The sequence below is a fragment of the Cydia strobilella genome, chromosome Z (assembly GCF_947568885.1).
Source record: "Cydia strobilella chromosome Z, ilCydStro3.1, whole genome shotgun sequence".
NCBI classification, from domain to species: domain Eukaryota; kingdom Metazoa; phylum Arthropoda; class Insecta; order Lepidoptera; family Tortricidae; genus Cydia; species Cydia strobilella.
In genome coordinates, this window is record NC_086068.1 from 23,959,958 (window position 1) to 23,982,519 (window position 22,562).

General features: G+C 36.1%; 1 protein-coding gene across 17 annotated transcripts in view; it reads right to left on the reverse strand.

Moving 5' to 3' along the window:
* Positions 1-22,562, reverse strand: part of LOC134754140 (basement membrane-specific heparan sulfate proteoglycan core protein) — a 319,966-nt gene that overhangs the window by 23,628 nt on the left and 273,776 nt on the right. For 13 of the 17 annotated variants that reach the window (XM_063690229.1, XM_063690236.1, XM_063690227.1 and 10 more), the window contains 16 exons: positions 21,561-21,884; positions 21,007-21,223; positions 20,643-20,834; positions 20,272-20,557; positions 20,036-20,186; positions 18,848-19,028; positions 18,165-18,376; positions 17,683-17,868; positions 17,364-17,469; positions 16,935-17,043; positions 16,383-16,612; positions 14,663-14,790; positions 13,028-13,306; positions 12,075-12,257; positions 6,279-6,433; positions 5,402-5,531 (listed from right to left, as the gene is read on the reverse strand). In XM_063690229.1, coding sequence (XP_063546299.1) covers positions 5,402-5,531; positions 6,279-6,433; positions 12,075-12,257; positions 13,028-13,306; positions 14,663-14,790; positions 16,383-16,612; positions 16,935-17,043; positions 17,364-17,469; positions 17,683-17,868; positions 18,165-18,376; positions 18,848-19,028; positions 20,036-20,186; positions 20,272-20,557; positions 20,643-20,834; positions 21,007-21,223; positions 21,561-21,884 — 3,069 coding nt within the window. The remainder of the gene's footprint in view (positions 1-5,401; positions 5,532-6,278; positions 6,434-12,074; positions 12,258-13,027; positions 13,307-14,662; positions 14,791-16,382; positions 16,613-16,934; positions 17,044-17,363; positions 17,470-17,682; positions 17,869-18,164; positions 18,377-18,847; positions 19,029-20,035; positions 20,187-20,271; positions 20,558-20,642; positions 20,835-21,006; positions 21,224-21,560; positions 21,885-22,562) is intronic. The other 4 variants (XM_063690225.1, XM_063690223.1, XM_063690231.1 and 1 more) reach the window with 4 other exon arrangements.

A 22,562-nucleotide genomic window follows, 5' to 3' on the forward strand; every position in this document is an offset into this window, starting at 1 on the left:
AATATAAATCAATGTCATGTAGAAACACCTTATTAAATAAGCTAAAAAGAAAAAAACATATAGTTATACGGGCTGATCAATTCAAATGGGTCAGTAGGGAGTAGTCAGAAACTATGAGAGACAGTGACATGTTCTTAGGAACCATGGCTTCTATTTTCGATTTGGCTGTTCTTAGGAACCATAGCTTTCGATTTGGTCCTTATACTTTCAGGATCAATTATACAAACAATTTAAATACTACACGCGATTACATAAAGAATATTGACCAGGTTCGATTCCCGGCTATGTACGAGTTAAAAAAAAAGTTTGAATGTCATTATTATTAAATCTAAAATCGACACCATGGTTCCTAAGAACAGATTTCACTATCTCTCATAGTTTCTGACTTCTCCATACTAACCCATTTGGATTAATCGCCCTGTATATTTCGTGTAAATACATTAAACTTTAATAATCGTAAATATTTGCCCATGCAGCAAATTCACATAAACTGATCGTTGTGTTCACTTTATTTAGTGCCTGTTAAAGCTATGAAAATTGGCACAATCAATATAAATCAATTTGATCCACAATCACAGATTTGAGGCACAATCTTATGTCATAATTTTTGTCCAAAATATCTCGGCATAACCCTCGACAGGAGTTTGACGTTTAAGAACCACCTTGATAAACTGTCTGGAAAACTGAAGACTAGGAACAACATAGTCCAGAAGCTTACGGGAACAACATGGGGTGCGAGCGCTGCCTGCTTAAAGACTACTGCCATGGCCCTCGTTTACTCGACGGCGGAATACTGTGCACCCGTATGGATGAATAGCGCACACGTGGCCAGAGTAGACGTTGAGCTAAATCACACAATGAGGATTATTACGGGCTGCATCATACCAACACCTACCTGCTGGTTACCGGCCCTCAGCAACATTGCACCACCTGACATCCGCCGTCAAAAATGTCTAGCACGGGAATTCACTAAAATGTCCTGTAATACTCTGCTGCCGATCCATGAAGACCTAAGTAACCTCAAAAACACCCGACTTAAGTCCCGAAACCCACCAGCTAAAACCTTTCACATACATAGCCCGACATGGAAAGATAGCCTAGCGTGGTTAAGTTTAATGAAAGCCGACAAATATGGTGCAAACTGAACCGCCTGAGGATTGGGTTCGGTAACTGTTTATACCTGTGGCACAAGTGGGGATGGAGCGAGTCGGCGGCGTGCAAGTGTGGATATCCAGAACAGACTATACACCACATGGTGTTCGAATGCCCCATCACCAAATACAATGGACCCGCCGAAGATTTCAAAAACCTAACGAAGAATGCGAGTTCATATCTGCATAATTGTACATTTTAAATACTTACTGTAATAATATATTTTTATAACCAGTGTGTAAACGCCATACGATAAATAAATAAATAATCCAAAGCACCAAACAAAAAAAGAGAGGAGTTATGACACTTATGACGTCATCTTTTTTTTCGACCTCACTTATGCGGAAGAAGTATCAGAAATATTTTGCGTTTTCTCAGAATTTACGATAATTACTGTACCCCACCAACCCACTGTCAACCAGCTTACCCTACATTTAAAGGAACTGATGGCATAGTTATTTTTTTGTGAATTAGTTTATTTTTGTAAAAAGTTATTAATAGCGTTGTTGTAACACAACATTATATTAAAATCTACCAAACAATAGGGAGTGTTACTGCAATGTTTTGCCACCAGACTGCAGCACTAGCCCCTTTAGTAAACTGTAGAGTAACTTATACATACTGCATGCCTTTAACAGATTTTTGACAAGTTTTCAGAGATAATAAATAAATTAAATTAAATTAAATAATCATTTATTTCGGAATATAAATTTCCATATTGTATTAGTAGCTTATTAGTCTTAATAAAGCCTGACCAGAAATATATGATCATGCGCCATGTTGAGGAATTTCATTGGAACTAATTTCTTACAGTGGCTATAATTATAATGATAGGTTGTCACTGTTGTCAGTGTCATTGTGGCGGTTTACTTGAATAATGCTTAAGTGTTAAATATTAAATAATAAATGACAAAAATGCCCAAAACTATACATAGTCAGGAGCGGAACATTGTTAATAATATAAATAATAAACTGCTGGAAAAGAACAGTTCGGGAAATTAAACTATTTCGCTACGAAATGTTACCACATAAACATCAGAGCTGACTAGTGTTGTGGATTTAAGCTTTGAGGCGTAATCTACAAGACTTGAGTCGCGACTGCTGAGCCTTGAAGCCTCGAACCTTAAAGCCTCGGAACCTTAACGACTCGAACAAAGAGTTCGTGTTGCTGCTTACGAGCAAAGAAACCTCGAGTCTTTTGGCCTCAAGCTTTAAAGCCTCCTAAGCTTTGAAGGTTTAAGTCTGTAAGGTTTTTAGCAGTAAAGGTTTGGAGCAAAAAGTAAAAGCTTTTAACAAATAAGATCAACCTATGCTATAGGGTGGGGGGAAATTTAATACGTTTTTGTGAAATAGGGAAAAACAGAAAAAAATAATTATGACTTATCGCGTTTTTAGATTTCCGTATAGTCAACTAGGAACCCTTATAGTTTTGCCATGTCTGTCCGTTCGTCTGTCTGTCAGTCCGCGGGTTTGCTCAGTGACTAGTACTAGAAAGATGAAACTTGGTATGAATAGGTATGTGTTGTGAAATGTAAACACTTTATTATTTGAATAATAAATGGCTTGTGAACACTTGTGGCTTAAGCTATGTGAACACTTTATATTGCTATTATTTGAGCGTTTTACCTTCTTATTCCTCTGTCCGCAATATTGACGAACTCCACAAAGAGTGTGGTGGTATTTTTGGTTATAAATGTATGCCGCGGCATTTTTACAGTTCTGCAGAAACCGTTTTGTTTTTTTGTCTCTTAGTTGTTTAGTTTGCGTTCATGAATTAGTCAATAGCAGAGGCGGTTAAAAGTTAAAACGTTCAAGCGGTTCAAGTAATCACCCAGTCTTAATTAATTAATAAAAAAAAAAAAAAACTTTTATTTTTATTTCTTATGACTCACTCATATAGGACGGAACGGAACGGGAAAATTTTAAAATATAGTTTCATAGAAAATGTATATGGATGTACATACGCAACGGAATCACGGTTCTAAATGGTCCACCCTGTATACGTTGCAGGCAGTAAATGCGTTAACTGATGTTAAGTTACTCTTCCGATATAGATAGGTATATTATAATATTCGTAAATTCTCTACACAAAAATAATTTCTGCAAAGAGAGCTCAACGTATGAGCTCTAAGCTTGACACAAGCTTTTAAGGTTCGGGGGCTTGAGCTTAAGTTAAAAAGCTAGAGTTCCCTATGAGGCCCGAGTCTTAAAGACTTCATTTTGACAAGTCATAAAAAGTTTGAGTCGTTAAGGTTCTAAACCGCGTTGTGAGCAAACCTTTAACGCTCTAGCTTTCAAAGCTTGAGCCTTAAAGGTTCGCGAGTCGTTAAGGTTCAAAAGTCTTAAAGACTAGTCTTTTAACAACACTAATTGTAGTGTTATGTTATACAAGCGAGGAAACACAGTAACAAAAATGAGTTTGTTTGAAAAAATTTTACTATGAGCTTTGGAGACGATCAATCTGTTTAATTGACAATGTAGCAGAACCTATGTAAGGTTACGGAATATATACCTAGTAACATGACCATCATCATAATCATTGTCGCCTCTTGGTGATCCAATCTTGGATGTAGGCCTCTTCTCAGAATGGAGTAACATGATAGATGAAATATTTTTTCAACTATAGAGCTGAGCTGAGCTGATGGTGTGGCTAATAGTAGTCACACCCTCTGGTATGTTACGACTAAGCTAAATACATATGCGTAAATTTATATAAATTTCTAGGTAAATCGGAGGCATCGATTACGCGGATTACGAGAGAAGGTTGTACCTCCTGAGGTTTTATGCAAACCAAAAATAAACAAAAAGATGAAATTAGACGATTTAAGAAAATACATGAATTTTATACGGCAAAAAAGAAGTACCAACTATAAAAAAAGTGTAGACACCAAATAAATGGGTTCTGATTTTGATTACGGTGAATAAAAGTAGATGTAAGTCAAACGAGTTGCCAATCCACATTGTTCAGACTAAACTGAACTGTTGCCATATAAATGAGAATAATAGCGCCCTCTTGACAATGATCATATATTCCTAGTCAGGCTTTACAAAAATATGACATTGATGCATCAAGGAGGTTTGTTTACAGGGGACCTACCGGGAAACGCGAATCTGAAATTTCTCTATCTGCTTCATTATCGCTCGAATATGCAAGAGTAGGTAACAGAGATATTAGATAACGAAATTTCAATTTTCTTGTTTCGCGATAGACTCTCAGACTGTGGTAGTGGCGCCCCCTACGCAGAGTTTGACATATCGGTGACATTTCGAATATCGATCGTCCGAGACAGTACTTGCGTTTAGTAACAACACAGTACTTGGGTTAACCGGTAAAACCGTTAACCCAGCGTCAAATTGTACTGGTAACTATGGTAACTCGAGGTTTAACCGGTTAACCCCGAGTTAGTGGGATAGTGCAAGTGGCCCTAAGTATGTTTGAGTAAGCAGTATTGAAAAACTTTAATAAATTAAACTAAGACGATTTTACCCGTAGGTAAATTTAATAAGTCTGTTGATTTTAAGTATATTTTTATCAATAGCATGAATATATGAAAAACATAAGATCTAAATTTGAGTTTATAACAGCCCGTCCTAGTTGTGTATTTCGTGCTTCTCGTACTCTGAAGCTGGCTGTCCTCCCTCGTCGGACTGGATTCTTGTCCAACTCATTCACCTGCCAAGCAGTTCGGCTGTGGAATGCTCTTCCTCTGCCTATCAGACAAGCTCAGAGCAAGCTTACATTCAAAAGCAAGTTGCGTAAGCATTTATTTGAGAACATTCGCGACTAAATGTCTACGTGATGTCTCACACTAGGTACATAATTATTAAATATATGTATGTTTATTTATATATATTAAATTTGTATATATGTAGGTATATTATTATTTTCTTTATGGATATTTGTGTAAATATAGTATCATAGTAGTCTGACTTGTATCTTTTTCATATTCACTCTTTACAATCCTGCACCAAACTGACTGTCTCTGTTTGGCCCAATAGTTGACTGGTAGAGAATGCCTCAAGGCGTTAAGTCCGCCATTTGTACTCTTTTTGTGTAAATTTGTGCAATAAAGTTTTAATAAATAAATACATACTAAACTAAAATAATTTTCGTAAGATCGATTGAGCCGGACAAATCTAGCCTAATACCGAACGAATTGTGGGCCAACAAAACTACCGAGTGGATACCAAACACAAATGTAGTCTAAGAAGGTTCTACGATATAAGTACATAGTAATAAATGAAGTACCTGGTTGTATTTCTAAATTGAAGTCATCAGAAGACGTTCGTTGGTACTGGTCGATTCCGGAGCATCGATACGTGCCAGCGTCTGACTCCGCAACACTGTTCAGAATCAACGACGAGCCTTCGCTAAAGCGCTATTAAACAAAAAAACTATGTTTTAAATTTATTACCAAAACATAATCTCAATTGACCTCGTAAAAAAAGTAGGTACCTATATTTACTGTCATTCCTAACTTACTTCTAATATAAAAAGTGTATATACATAGTAGATTGTTAACCAAGGGATGAAATGACGCCTTTCATTCGAGTTAAACACTCTACTTTTCATTTCGAATACGAGGAAAGTAAAATGCATGTGCTTTTTTTTAAACATGACTAAGTATACATTTTTATAGTATTTCTTGAGGGTACTTTCAAATAACAATTTAGGCAAAAATATTGTTATTTATGGAATGGGGAGTTAAATATCAGAATGGAAATTTTATAACAAATTCATTTAAACCCAAATTTAAATTACTTATTGTAAAAAAATTAAAAAAAATCGTACTTGTAACGTAAAATGCTCTAGTGCAAACACGTATCATTTTCTGCACACCTTTTAGAACAACAATGACCCTCGTTCAGAGTATGAGAAAAGAAAAATAATAAAATGGCCTAGGATAGTAATGGTATGGTATATTCTAGTATTGTTACACAATATACCTGCAGAGTACACTTATTTAGTACTCGTAGTTGTACATTTTAAATAAGTTTATATTTAAGCATTTTATCGTATCATTCACACAAAACTGGCGCACTCGGTAGGATCCGAGCGCAGGTTCAAAATAAACAAAATGGAAATCCGATTCCCTCAAGCAGGTTTAATAAAGTGGTTTGTTTACCCGTTGGTCGACGTGCTGGCGCGTGCCAAGTCGCTCCCACGTGGTGACTACGTCCGGGCCGGCTGTTCTGCACAACACTTCTACGTTGTCGCCGACGCGGAACCGCCGGTTAGGCTGGCTGATCGTAACTAACGCCTGCTCTTCTACAGCGGGCCCTAAAATATATCCATATGTTACTAATATTTACTTTATTAGTTAAAAAAAATTAGACAATATACTTTTGTTAATTACCAAATATTGTTGTGATTCGCTTAGATTTTTTACGAAAATTAAAATAATGCAGTTAGAAACAATAATATCACAGGAAACCTTGTCATAATTGCAGTCAGCCTCTATTAAATTGATGCCTGTGTGTACTGTCACCTAAGTACTTACCTTTTTATTACCTACCATGAAAATTGAAATATGATAAACGGGTTACTGATGAATTACCGAATTTTTTTTGCCAAATTTTCATATCCCAAACTATCTTTCCCAAAAATTTAAAACCCAACTAATCATTTCCCAACTTAACAAGTCGCAAATAAATATTTCCCAAGACAACGTAATCCAAAGAAATATTATTACATTTCCTTAGTTTTGCCAACATTTATTTTACCAAATTTTAATTACTCCAAATGATTAGTTTCCAAAGAATACAAAAACCATAACAAAACATGACAAATGTAACAGTTAAACATTTTTTTGCCAATTTTTATTTGAACAAATTATAATTACTCGAAATGAGTACTTACCAAAGAACACAAAAACCAAACAAAACGTGACAAACTGTTGTATTATTTTGTCAATTACTTAGGGTCATTGCCCTATTTTCCGTTCATGCTCTAGTTTTCGTCCACTTGACTGATTAGCAAATAATATATTTCATTTTTAGTTTGCTACTTGCGAAATATAATTTTTATGTAGATAGATATATTGTTTAGATATTAAGGGGTATAGCAAAGGGGAGGCCGCTCTTGGGACTTTTTTTGTTTGCCAAATTTCAGTGTCTTTTTTTTTGCCACACAACACCAAATTTTTAATATTTTATCGTGTAAGAAATGTCTAATGAAGTATATCTTGTTATGTAACATTTTTCTCTAGGATCAATAATTATGAAGATAGGTGAGGTTGTAACTGACAATAGTAGGTACAATAACGTCTCTTCTGGCGCTCAGATGCTCGCGTTCTAACGCTCTGTTTGATCGCGGTCAACCTAACACACTCCTCCTCGCTTTGCTCGTCGTCGTACCTATCTTGCCTCTGTTACTTAAATTTACTGTTCCTAACGCCTTTAAAAATTGACTACTTTTTAATTGGTATTGAATTGGTTCTACGTAGGCGAACAAAACGCGGACGTGAAGCGGCGCGGGATGAATCAATTCTTTGATACCTATTATAGAAGTGTAATACTGTAGTGTTTTTTTAATGCGGACTGTTTGATTTGCATTCACTTTACCTAACCTGGCCGTAACACATTTTTAATAACACAATGTTTTGGATAGACTGTCATGTAGTGGTTTTGCAATACATTTATTTGAACAGACATTTTTTGAGTAAAGATATTTTTAGACAAAATAATTTTGTCCACTCATGTATTTAACAAAAATAAATTTGAGCGAATATTTATAGTCCAAGTAAAACATTTGGGAAAAAAACAGTTGATCTTATAAAAGTTGCTAAGTAAGTAAGTAAGTAGATCATTTAATTTTGTCGGATTGTAAGTTTGTCAAATGTTTATATGGGAAAGATTGAGTTGACAAACGTGCAGTTGGTAAAGTTTGGTTATAGTTTGGTTGGGAAACTAAATTTGGTAAAAAAAATTAGGTAAAATAAAGGGATCCCATGATCCCATGATAAACGCCTACGCAAAATACGATAACGCGCACGCTAATAACTGTATTATTAATATTATTCTTTATAGTGATATAAATTGTAAGGGATTAAGAAGACACTTAAATTTTCGCAAAAAAATGTAACATGTAGGTAAGCTTACGTGTAGGTACCAGAACAGTCATGCGCGAAAAAGCTTGAAACAGTGCGTGAAATATTCAACAGACACACACATTGTGAAAGCCAAGAGTTAGCAATAATAATCTGCACAAATGAGTACGGTTAATAAACTTAGTACCTAGTCCTATAACGATTTTCTTACTTTAATAAGCAGTTTATTACAAAGTTAAATAGAAAAAAAAATTACAAATATTTCATTAGTATCTCATGCATATATCAAAAAACTGACAAACGTTCAATAGGAATGAAATAAAACTATGAAAACGAGTAACTATCGCGGTAACCGAAGACAATATTATGTTCAATATGAAATTATATTATTATTAAAACGGAAAAAGGTATTAAACATTTGGCACTTAGCTTTTTCGCCTCTGGGTCTCAAATGCATCATTACAATTTAATACATTACTATTAAAACTCATTGTACATAAATGAATATTTTAATCCCATATCATTCTACTTAATAGCATTATTCTTAGGTTAAACAAGGTCCGAAGTAGTCCTATTTATTTTAGACAGTGGTATTAATCTAAAACCTAAGAATGGTGGTTGGGACCAAAATAATAAATTAATAAAAGGTAAGGTAATGGGCTTTTCCAATGTGTAAATTTAATTTGCACAAAGTCGTGGTATATCTTCTATATATATAGGTATAAATGCACGTGTCCTAACAGACTCATCAACGCAGAGGCGAAACCACAAAAGCTAAAAAGTTGTAATTTGCACACCAGGTTGCATTTATAAAGTGTACAAGATATAAGAAGCGATTTTGAAAAATTCAACCCCTAAGGGGGTTAAAAAGGGGATGAAAGTTTGAACGGGGTTCAAGTTTTATTTAATCTACCAATTTGAAACTTGGTACAAAGATATATTATTAGAATATAAGAAAACTAATTTCAGCGTTTTTGAAAATTCATCCCCCAAGGTGGTGAAAAAGGGGTTGAAAGTTTGTATGGAGATCAAAAATTTTATTGAGTGCAGGACCTGAAACTTTGTATATGTGCAAGTGCATACTATTAGAATACAGGAAAAGTAATTTCAGCGTTTTTAAAAATTCATCCCCTAAAAGGGTTAAAAAGAGGTTGAAAGTTTGAATCCATTACAAATGCTTTGAAACTTCTTAGAAAGGCATAATAGCCGCTTACAAAAAAAATATTTCGACGTTTTTGGAAATTCAACCCCTAAAGAGGGTTAAAAAGGGGATGAAAGTTTGTCTTGTGGTTCAAATTTTATTATAAGCTAGGAACTTGAAACTTTGCAAAAAAGTATTATATTAAAAAACAAGAAAACGTGCGGGACTCGAATCTTTGTATAAAGGCATATTATTAGAATACGAGAAAAGTAATTTCAGCGTTTTTAAAAATTCATCCCATAACAGGGTTAATAAGGGGTTGAAAGTTTGAATCCATTAAAAATGCTTTGAAACTTCTTAGAAAGGCATAATAGCCGATTACAAAAAAAGTGATTTCGACGTTTTTGGAAATTCAACCCCTAAGGGGGTTAAAAATGGGATGAAATTTGTTTTAAGTTTCAGTTTTTATTCTAAGCTGGGAATTTGCAATGAAACTTTACAAAAAGGTATTATATTAAAAATCAAAATAACTAATTTCAGCGTTTTTTTTACATTCGTCCCAGGGTGGTGAAAAGGGGGTTGAAAGTTTGTATTGAGATCAAACATTTTATTGAGTGTGGGACTTGAATTTTTGTATAAAGGCATATTAATAGAATAGAAGAAAAGTAATTTCAGCGATTTAAAAAAATTACCTCTTAAAGGGGTTAAAAAGGGGTTGAAACTTTGTATAGGGTTCCAATTTTATTTTAAGCTAGGAATTAGAAACTTTGTAAAAAGGTATTTCATTAAAAGAGTAGAAAACCGACTTCAGCGTTTTTGAAAATTCATCTCCCAAGGTGGTGAAAACGGGAAATTTGTATGGAGATCAAATATTTCTTTGCGTGCGGGACTTGAATCTTTGTATAAAGGCATATTATTAGAATACAAGAAGAGTAATTTCAGCGTTTTTAAAAATTCATCCCGTAAAGTGGTTAAAAAGGGGTTGAAAATTTGTAGGGGTCCTAAATTTGAAATTTTGAACTTCGTAGAAAAATATTTAATTAAAAGGGAAGAAAACTCATTTCAGCATTTTTCAAAGTTCATCCCCCAAGGTGGTAAAAAAGAGGTTGAAACTTTGTATGGAGATCAAACCTTTTTTTGAGTACAGGACTTCAGTCTTTGTATAAAGGCATATTATTAGAATACAAGAAAAGTACTTTAAGCGTTTTTAAATATTCATCCCCTAAATGGGTTAAAAAGGGGTTGAAAATTTGAATCCATTACAAATGCTTTGAAACTTGAAGAAAGGCATTGTATAATATTACAAAAAAGTTATTTCAACGTTCTTAATAATTCAACCCAAATTCAAAGAGGTTTAAGAAGGGGATGTAAGTTTATATGTGATTCAAGTTTTCGTTTAAGCTAGTTACATAAAACTTTGTAAAAGGGCATTATATTAAAATAGACGAAAACTGATTGATAAAGCTTTCATCGGGAGCGAACATTTACATTAGTGGACTTGAAAATCTAAGTGTTGAGAGGGATTATATCGAGAACAATTATTTTCAGTTAGGGGCTTGAAACTTCGAAGTTTTGTGAAAGACATATTTCATGCGTTGTATAATTATTAACAAATGATTAACCGTCCGTACTGATATCTTTTGCTGCATAATGTTCTATGCTCATGTAAAATATATAACCACCAACATACAAATCCACGCGTATGAAGTCGCGGGCAACAGCTAGTAAGTTATACGTATGTGCCTATGTACTTCACATCATTGTAATCTAACTGCCATTACATTACATGAATGAAGTTTCAAGGTGTCATAGGTACATGCATGTAGTGATGTAGCAATAATTTGTGCAGTTAGTAGTTACTTAATCGAAGAAAACTGGAAACTACGCAATTAATACGAGTAGACATGCACAAATGCACACATAGGTTACACACACACATTACGGATTCAGACAAGGCAGACATTTACATCTTCGGTTATAAGTGTAACATATATCATTAGCTTAAAATACAAAGTTATCTTACGTTTACATCTTACTTAATTGATCTGTAAAATATGAAGCTAGGTTTACCTACTGCCGCGCCTTGACAGATCGATGTATCTATATATCTATTTGGTGTTTAACATCGAAATAAAATGATTTATCACAGCAAGACAGTGTATAGTACCCATGTACAGTCGCCATCAGATATATCGGAGCGCCCGAGGTGCTCACAAATATCTGAACACGCCTCTATTGTCAAGGCGTTAGAGTGCATGTTCAGATATTTTGAGCACCTCGGGCGCTCTGATATATCTGATGGCGACTGTACATACAACACAAGGCGAATTTTATACAGTGAAATTGTTATCTCTGACCAAACTGAGGGGTGAATATGTAGGTCATACTGAACAACTTTTACTATGGGGCCAACCCCGAAATCGGGAAAAAAATCTGCCGTCTCATACATTTCGGTGATTCAGAGTCGATGTTTTCTATAGAACCACTAATATTTTTTTTCGCGATTTCGGGGTTGGCCCTATAATAAAAGTTGTTCAGTATGACCAACATATCTACCCCTCAGAGTATGGTTAGAGATAACAATTTCTGCCTGTATAAACAAGTACCAACGTACACTAGCTTACATTTTAGTCACTACCCATAAAAGGTTACAATATAAAACTGTCGTAAGTTCTTAAATTCCCACATTGCAAACTGGACACACACCCACAAAAAAACCCGAACGAACACACCTGCACCTGTATTACCGGTATATGGCGGATAATCCGAAAGAGTGTTCGACATCTGCGTGTTCGTTAAACATATTTCGTCGCTATGATCCTCACAATCGTTTCGTCCGTCGCATATGAGCTCATTGTCTACGCAACTAGATCCGTCAGTACAACGGAATTGCGTTTCCGAGCACTTTTCGATACCTTCGTGCGCGAGGAGCAAAATCATAAGACATAATTAGGAATAATAAGTCCACAAGTAATATTAGATTGTTAACGGCGCTGAATAAATGCAAATAAATAAATAAATTTTGTAGTATACCTACTGAAGATACTCAAATAGTTTTACACGGGACGTCTTGCACTAACAAGTTAAGCCTTCATATAGGTATGGGCACGAGAGTTGAAGTCACGCACACAACAACAAAATCATGTAATTACAGCGAGATTTTGAAATTAGTATTCGTTTTTTCCTACCGATAGCAAGTTTAACTGCCAACTGCAAGATGGGCCAAAAAGTTTCTTCAAGCTATTAATTTTTTTAGCCTAATATCTCGCGCCACAGCTACATTAAGCCACATTCATTCATACTGTTTTTGGGATTATAACTATTATAAGTAGGCACTTTATGTAGCTGTATGTGGAATCATTCACCTCAACTCTCCTGGCGATACATATAGGATATGATATAGGTACCCTGTGTAGCTAATAATATCTATAACACTAAGTTTCCTGTCTTTACATATGTATGTGACGTGACTGCATAAAGTAAGAGTAACTTTTTAGTGCACGACCACCCTTAACATGCCAAGGTTATTATACTAAAAACTATTTACCACGGCGTTGAAAGCATGGACACTTTTATTTAAGATTTTATTATTAGGAACGTTAGCTTGAACTACATAATTATATGTATACGGGTTATTTAAAAGAACATAAATATGTTAATTAAGAACATTTGTATTATAACTGACCCTCAATTTGGAGGTTGATGTAATTTCTAATAATATTTCTTCCGTATTCATCCTTAATAGTGCAGTCGTAGCGGCCGGTGTCGGATATCTTAGCCGGATTAATATAGATGGAGCCGTCGTTGAGCACGCGCGTGGAGCGCGGCAGCGGGCGGCCGTCCTTGGTCCAGGAGACGCGCGGGCGCTGCGCCTGCACGGACGCGTCGCAGCGAAACCCCACTCGCTGGCCCACGCGCGCCACCTGTTCGTTATCGTGCGACACCGATGCCACGCCCTCCGACTCTATGAACGTCATGGTGCCATGCAATCATGTGTTTGGCGTACGAGCATAATGGTGAAATGAGCGTCATACAAAATGAATTATCGGTATGAGAAGGTCATGAAAATGGTGGTAACCATTTGATGATCTAATGGAGTTAGTGCCGACGGTGAATTAATACAGAAATTTTAACCAATGATGCATAGGTACATCATAGTATCTAAACTTTAATGCTCTGTAATGAAACTATTTTTAAGGGATTCGATTACCAAGATGAATTAAATCTTAAAATATTGTTCAGCTTAACTTATTTTGTGTGTTTCTCTTTTGTAGGAATGAAAATGAATGATAAACACTATTTTGCTAAACCACTTTACTCTATTATTAATCAAATAGGTACAAATAATTAATGAGAAATTTATCTTTTGTAAATGCTGTTAGGTACAGTACAGTTGACCCCCTCGTAAGTTCTGAAGCATTCATAAATTTATATTACTTTAGGTCTAAGGTTGGCTACCTACTGGCTGATGATCGAGTCTACTCAGTATAGGTATGGTAAATTTATTAAGGAATCGTCTGTTATAAATAATGTTTGCAATAATTTATTAGCAGAATATAAACGTTTGTTAACTGTTAACTTAGGTAACATTTTAAATATTACAGGTGGGTGAGGAACTCCCAGATTTTGCCTAGGGTATAAGTGTGTGCAATATTCAAGTGCGCTTCTGTGTCAACGCTTGTGTTAAAAGCTTTAACTATGCGTGAAGATATTGTCTTTAATATTATACATTAAGGTGTCTACCTATGCCCAAATAGGTAGGGAACGCAATCTCGATCTCGCGAGATCTCGAGTGAATTTGCGAGATTCAATCTCGTTGGTAGAAAATCTCGTTGTTTGCAATCTTGGTCGAGATCACGATTAATAATATGTGAATTACTTTGTTTTGAGTAATATTTTTGAACTTAGATTTATGTTATTCAGGCACTGATACTAAATAGGACCAGCTTTAACTGACGATAAAAGCGATGTATCGCGTTCTGTGAGGAAGAATTGGACGGCGCTAAGTCCCAATTATTTATATGATTTAGGATCGATTGCCCTAATTTTTTTGTAAGTTGCTGTTTTATTTTGCAAATACTACAGCAAGTACTCTGAATAGGTAGTGTATACTGAATTATTAGGCATTTATGATCAAAATTACTCGATCTCGAATAATCCTATCTCGATTCAAATTTTTCTCGCGAGATCTCGAATTGCCAATCTCGTCGAGATTGCATTCCCTACAAATAGGTAATCTCAAATAACGTATTTGTATGCACTACTATATGTACACGTACCTAAAGCTCGGACGAGTAGGTATTATGAAGTGTTTACGTACCGCTGACGATAACTTGAGCAACACCGGAAGCTTCAGCGACCACGTTTTTAGCAGTGCACTTGTAGAACCCTTCGTCCTCTACCTCGATGCGCCGGAATATAAGCGTCGAGCCTCTCTTCTCAACACGCCTGTATAAATTACATTATTTTTTTACTTATAATTACTTAATTATCCTCTAGCCGCCCAGACGTCAACATTTTCCAAGACAAATGCAATTTTGATTTGTCAAAACAAAGATTCCAATTAGAACGGAACAGGAGACCTTTTTATAGGTCTTTGGGCCGCTAGAGGATATATTTATCACTACAATTTAGTTTATGTAGTTATGCATTCAATAAATAAAAAGCAGCAACTTTAACAGTAATTAAAACCTTAAATTAAAATATGTTAGAAATAACATCCAAATTTAATGGTAAGTCTAAAACCGTCTAAAGGTAAGGCAAAAATATTTAATGCCGAATTTTAGAATGCCGAATTTAACATGATGCGGCACGACAGGCACCCGTAATAATTACTAAAACGTGGGTCTTCATTTGAATATCACGAATTTGATTTTTCCGACCTTACAAAAGACCAAATTTCTGAATACCAAATTACTAAAACGTGAGTCTTCATTTGAATATGACGAATTTCATTTTTCCGACCTTACAAAAGACCGAATTTCTGAATACCGAATTACTTTATTTCCGGTAGGTCAATGATTTATCGGAATTAAAAAATTCGAAAAAAAAAAATGTTTTCGGAAAATTTTTGATATTTCGGACATATAAAAAATCGTGGTTATAAAAATCTAAAGATTTTTCGGAATATTAGGGTGTTCCCGCTTTCATGAGATAATGTGACATAAATTATCACGTTGGTTTTCCCATTACTGTAGTGACAGAACAATTCAGCCAAATTAGGAAGAAAATACTAAACTTAAAAGCCATTAAATTTAGTCTCGAGAATGAGGTCAAAAATTAGAAGCACGTTACTAGAGCGCCTTTACCTGTTAGGTCCCGAACACCTATCTAAATTTGCATTAGAATAGAATAGAATAGAATTTCATTTAATCAAGTAGGATTTTACAATCTCTTATGAATCGTCAAAAATACATTACAACTAAATTAAAAAATAAATAACAGCTTACAAAATATAAAATTCAACTATTAAAATTTACTACCAATACAAATACATTTTATAATTCATTCATTTACATGCACCTTTATCATTAATATACTCTTCGACTGTGTAATATGCCTTATGCAGTAGACCAGATTTAACATATTTTTTAAGTTCAGAAATGATAAATCCAGTGCCTCCCTTGGTAACTTATTGTAAAACTGTATACACTGTCCTAGAAAATATTTCTTCACTCTCTTAACACGAGATCTAGTTATTGCTATTATGTGATTATTTGTAGCACTGTGCATTTTCTGAAAGGTTTCTACATTTTTAGAGCATATAATATGCAGTCATATACATGTGTTGTGATGCCATTATAAGTATATTTATTTCTCTAAAACGTTTTCTTAATGAAACATGTGACCCTAACTTATATTTAAATATGTTCCGCACTGCTCTTTTTTGCAGTACAAAAATGGTTTGTATATCGGCAGCTTTACCCCAGACTAGAATTGCATATATAAGTATCTCATAACTAAACCGCTATTTATAAGTATCTCACGTATGCGCAAGAATTTAGGGTCATAAAATGCAGTTTCAAATTAGAGTACTGTACCTGGAGAAAGGCTTATCAACTGGATCCCAAGAGACATCGCGGATGTCGTCACCGTCAACGATGCATTCGACGGTGGGCGACTGGCCGGGCGACACGGTTTGCGAGGCCGGGTGCAGCGTGACGCGCGGCGGTCTCACCACCTCGAGGGTGAAATATGCACTGCGCAGCACGTACTGCGTGCGTCGGTCTACCTCACTGCATTCGTACTCGCCAGTGTCTTCCTTCGTTGCCTGCTCAAAATTTTAGTATGTTGTCAAATGATTTTTGATATCAAATAAAACTGTACAGATGTGTTGGTTGCCGTTATCGACGTGACAGCGTGATAATGACAGTGTCTGTCTCTTTCCATGGCTCGGTGATAAAAAGAGACATTTGCTTTATCATGTGAATAACAGCATACCTACACAATACGCTCGCTAAACTAGATGTACCTACAGATCGATTCATCAAAACCAGTGTGAATGGATCGAAGGAGTAAATGAAAATACGTCAAAATGTAAATAAGAGAATATGAAGAATCATTAATTATGTTTATATACGTGAACAACTCACATTACGGATTATTAGTTGGTTGTTGTTGAGTTGCGCATTTCGCTGTAATGGACGGCGATCGCGTCTTGACCACTTGAGATCGTGGTCGTAGTCACCAGTGTAATTGCACCTAGAATAATCACGTTATATCAAATTAAAAAATATATATTAATCAATGTTTTTTTAACCTCATACAAAACATATCTGAAAAGTAATTAATATCATTAACGGGTCTAACGCGTTTAAATTTCATTATTTTACCTTTTTTCCGACGTTTCAGCCAGGTTGCACTACCTGTTATGTAGTCACGGAAGACTGACGTCCCAGCAAAATGTGTACCTATCTATATGATCCTTATTCATCATGTCGATTTTCAAATACGATCTCTCTTTATAGTAGGAACAGGCAAAACCGAATTTTAATTTGTAGCTGAATAAAAGTATTAGGTACCAGAGGTTGGTGTCCTGGCCTTCCGCGGCATACTGAGGCTCTGAGGTTAGCTGTTGGTCCGGATTATACGTTTCCTGATCTTCGAATCCTGATCCGTCGTCATCCTCTGAATATGAATATCCGAGAATGTATATTAAAGTATAAACATTATTGTGCATTTATATTGATTTACAATTTTGTCATTCATGGTACTCTTTACTCTATAAATAAAGTATTTAGGTATACAATATGGTACGATCTTAAATTCACTACCGTAAACATTACAGAGATATTGAATATAATATTTACTAGTAGAATGTTTTCAAGGTCATAAACCCACCGTTGCCGAAGCCGGCATCACCCCGATAGACTTCGACCGTGAACGGTTCGTCGACGGACTGATCGAGCGACGTGGCGGTGCAGATATAGTCTTTGTTGTCGGCGTCGCTCGCCGCCGCCAGCCGCAGCGACGCCACGAGCGGAGTCGGAGGCACGATCACGCGCCCTCGCCCAGATTGGTCTCGCACTGTTTGCAGATAAAAATAGTGGTCTCCAAGGTATTTAACTCTTTTAAAACTAGTGACAGAGAAGTAATTAATTTAGCTAAATTACTTAAGGTTTATTTTTCGCTTGAGCCAATAAAATTTTGCCAAATCAAAAATCTCACACCTTACGCAAGTAAGGTACTAGTGCTCAAAAGGATTAGGTATAACACGAATTCACTTAGTGCTAAGATAAAATAGCTTGTGCAAATCATTGAACGCTTCGACTATTTGTCGCTTTTTCTGCAGGTATTAATAAAACACTAGATGGGTCACTTACGATGTATTGACACCATAGGTTCTGGGTAGCCGTTGGCTCTGCATTTAATTTCCACGGGTTCACCCAAGCTGACTCTGATTAAGCGGTCGGGTGTTATAGTTATCTCTGGCGGGGACCACACTTTTAGAGTGGCTGTAGCTGTGTCGTTTCCGGCTTTGTTTCCAGCGTTACAAATATACTCTCCATCGTCGTTGACATCGATTTTCGAGAACCTAAATACCACAAACAAAGACCATGTAAGTGGGTACATCCTTTAAACGTTACCAAAGATAGATATAACTCCGTAATAGATGGATACAGTCTAAGAAAAAAACGTGCCTCGAAAATCACGAAAATTTTATTCTTAATCAGATGGCGCCACTAGTTTTGGCCTACTCTCGTATAGAGGGCGTTGACGGTTTCGTTTGTTATTTATAATTTGAACGCATATCAGTGAAAGAACATGGCTCAAAATCATATAAAAATAATTAATGGAAATAAAAAAAATATTTTTCCATATTTAAATACATTTTAACCTATCTTTATAAATCTTCATTTTTAGTTTTAAAGTATGTCGATAGATGGCAGTGAATTTACCGTGGTTACAAAATTTACTATGACAGTACCGCTCTATTTTATTATATCCTCTTTGACGTTACCAACACATCATGGAAGTTATTATATACCTAAGTTTAAAAACAAACCTGATAACTTCCGCAGGGCCAACTTGAGCATCGGCCGACAATGCACGTCCTTTACTTCTGGACCACAAAATGTCGGGGCGTGGCTCGCCTTCTAAGACTTGACAACGGAGCTCAAACTGACTGCCGATCCGAGCGCGCACATCTTGTTGTGGCCAAATTTGTACTCTAGGGCGAATACGCGCTAAACACACATAAATATATTAAAATGAATGCAGAATCCAAATGTTAGAATAATACCTTTATTTTCGATTTGTTACAATCGCGGAAAAAAGCATGCCTTTACAGTTATACCAATATTCTGCAATGTTCTGCCACCACAGTGCAGCACTAGCCCCCTTAGTAAACCATACAGTAACTTATACATACTGTACGTTTAACAGTTATTTGACAAGTTTTCAGAGACAATAAAATATGATATTGATGCATCAAGCAGTGTTGGCCGAACGTTAATTGTAATTAACCATTAACCAGTACAAATTCAACCGTAAACTGTAACCGTCCGGTACTGTTTACGGTTCAATTTGTACTGGTTTGGGCATCAAGGCATTTTGTTACTGTGTTTCCTCGCTTGTATAACATAACATAACACTACAATAACTAAGTCGTAATAACCAGACTATAATGACATTTTGATTTGTTTACCTGTCAGCTCTGATGTTATTTGGAAATGTTTCGTAGCGAAATAGTTTAACTAACTTCCCGAACTGTTCTTTTCCAGCAGTTTATTATTTACATTATTAACAATGTTCCGCTCCTGACTATGTATAGTTTTGGGCATTTTTGTCATTTATTATTTAATATTCAACACTTAAGCATTATTCAAGTACACCGCCACAATGACACTGACAACAGTGACAACCTATCATTAAAATTATTGCCAGTATAAGAAATTAGTTTCAATGAAATTCCGCAACATGGCGCATGATCATATATTTCTGGTCAGGCTTTACAGAGGACCTACCGGGAAACGAGAATCCGATATTTCGCTATCTGCCTCTTTATCGCTCGAATATACAATGAGTGATAGAGATGTTAGATAACGAAATTTTCGATTTTCTTGTTTCGCAATAGACCCTAGGTGGTAGTGGCGCCCCCTCCGTAGAGTTTCGCGTAATATTCCCTATTAATACGTTTATTATACAGAGGTATTAAAATGTTAAAAATCAAAGATATTGTAATAATTCTTACTTTCTATATCCACAGTGACGTATTGGGATGCTACTGGGTTTCCGTCTACGATGGCACTGCATACGTAGAATCCTCGGTCACTCTCCTGGGCATTAGCAATTGTCAGCGTGTTTCCTCTTTGGCTGGTGCTTGGGCCGAACTGACCTTCGTGCTGAATGTGAAATAATTAAATACAGTAATGTTATCTTTGTCATTATTATACATGATATTATTCATTAGATAATATTACAGTTTACCTTTGCCCATACAATTCGCGGTAGTGGGTTTCCTGTGGCAGTGCAATGAACCACCCCACTTTCCCCAGTTGGAATTTTCAGATCATTTACATCAAGTTCCACGCCAGGACTCTCTACTGGCGATTGCGTGCCAACAGGGATAACCGTAACGAGCACAGCCATCGATTCTGCATGTCCAGAAGTTGTCTTGCACATATACACTCCTTGATTTTCAAGGCGAGCTACATCAATATACAAGACGCCATTCAGTGATTGCACATTTTTTTCAAATTCATTGCCGTCTTGCCTGAAATAATATAATAAAAATGTGAACATCCACGTCGTGTTTTCATTATTCCAATTCAGGAACGTATAAAATTTGCGGTAATTACCTGACCCATTTAATGGAACCGGGTGGTATATTAGCTGTCCCGGTACATACGACGTTAGTGCTTTGGCCTTCGACGACGTTAGATGCAGATGGCTTTATTGTGAGTCTCTCGCGAGGTGGCCTGGACGGCGAAGGTCGTACGATAATACTCGCTATGCGATCGTCGGTCCCAATGTTGTTGCTGGCGACGCATCTGTCAAAAACACAAATATACTTAATAGAAGGTAGGTAGTTATTTTTCTTTAAAGCAGATCAAATTTTTTATAAATACAGTTTGTTGACGTGCAATTTTTGACATGGCGTTGATGACACTTTATTACTTCATTGACGTCGCGGCGAAAAGGTTATTCAAGTTTATCTTTTACCTGTAATCTCCAGAATCTTCTTCTCTCGCACTATCGATTATCAAAAGTGATTCAATAAGCTGTACCGTCGCGGGCAGAGGTTGTCCATTACCTCTCTGCCATTCGATTGTAGGAGCGGGGTTTCCGTCAGTGACACAATTTAACTCAACTCTTTCTCCCTCGTATAATTCTTGCACTGATGGCTGTATTGATACGGTAGGACTTGTCATCGGATTTGCTGGAAAGGCATTATTTCATTATTTTGAGAAACAAGGTACTAAACAACGTCCTATAATTGGGATCAGGATCAAGTATGTTTAAAGTATAAGCTAATAAAAGGTACCTACTTGTACATACGCGTTAAAAACACTACTATTGTTGTAGGATTGTCGGTTAATTAAATACTATTACGATAAGTATTATACCTATATACCTATGATATAAACATTACCTTTGGCGAAGTATATCCAGTTTGGTAAAGCTAATCCAAGATGTAGCGTGGAAATAACAAAGTAAATAAATACAATTAATTTTATCTTACATCTGGAAATAAATAAAGGAGAAATGTAACTTACTTCCCACAGTAAGTGTTGCTGTTGCTTGACCGGCAGTGACGCCGTCATGCGTCTGGCAGATATATGTGCCACTGTCCGATACTTGTACCCGTGTGATAGTGAGTGTTCCTGTTTGGTCGTCAATCGTGTATCGTCCTTGAGGCAAGTATCCGTTCTTCTTACTCCAGCTAACGGGGAGTCGACCTGCTCTGTAAAAGCTCCTAGCCTGGCACGTGAAGTTAACGTAGCTACCGACGTTTTGAATCTTTATGGTGGGGCTGGAAATGGATACGGTCACGCTGGACTGAGGAGGCGGCGGTCGACTAGTCGTTACGACAGATTCACCTAAAACAATATAATATAACATAACATTCACTTTATAATATAACATTTTTACAGCATTGCGAATCATATACATTGATTTATGCTAGTTGTTTAAAGAAGCAATAACAAACTTTTTGCATGTTAAGTATTTGACTACTACAGTTTTTAACCGACTTCAATTTCATAGGAGGAGGTTCTGTATTCGGTTGTGGCTATTTTTTTTAATGTATGTTCACCGATTACTCCGAGACCCGTGGCCCGACTTGAACAATTCTTTTTTTGTTTGAAAGGAACTACCTCCAAGGTAGTCCCACATTAATCTGGTGCTGTTCTGATAATAGGATCTATGAGGAATTGAGGGAAATCCTCAATTTTTAAAGGCACATGTATGGTGATTTGGGTGTTTTCTTAAGCAACTGGAGCATTTTCTTTCGAAAACCACCAATTCGATGAAGTGGAGCTGATGATGATGATTGTTTTGATGATAATGATTTCAGCGATTACTCCGGCACCCATGATCCGATTTGAGTAATTCTTTTTCTGTTTAAAAGAAGTCCAAGGTGTTTTCGTAATATTTTTGGTTTTGATCTGATGATGGAATCCGTGAGGAATTGAGGGAACTCCTCAATTTTTAAAGGCACGTGTATGGTGATTTCGGTGTTTTCTAAAGTAACTAGTGCAACTGTAGCCTAACCACGA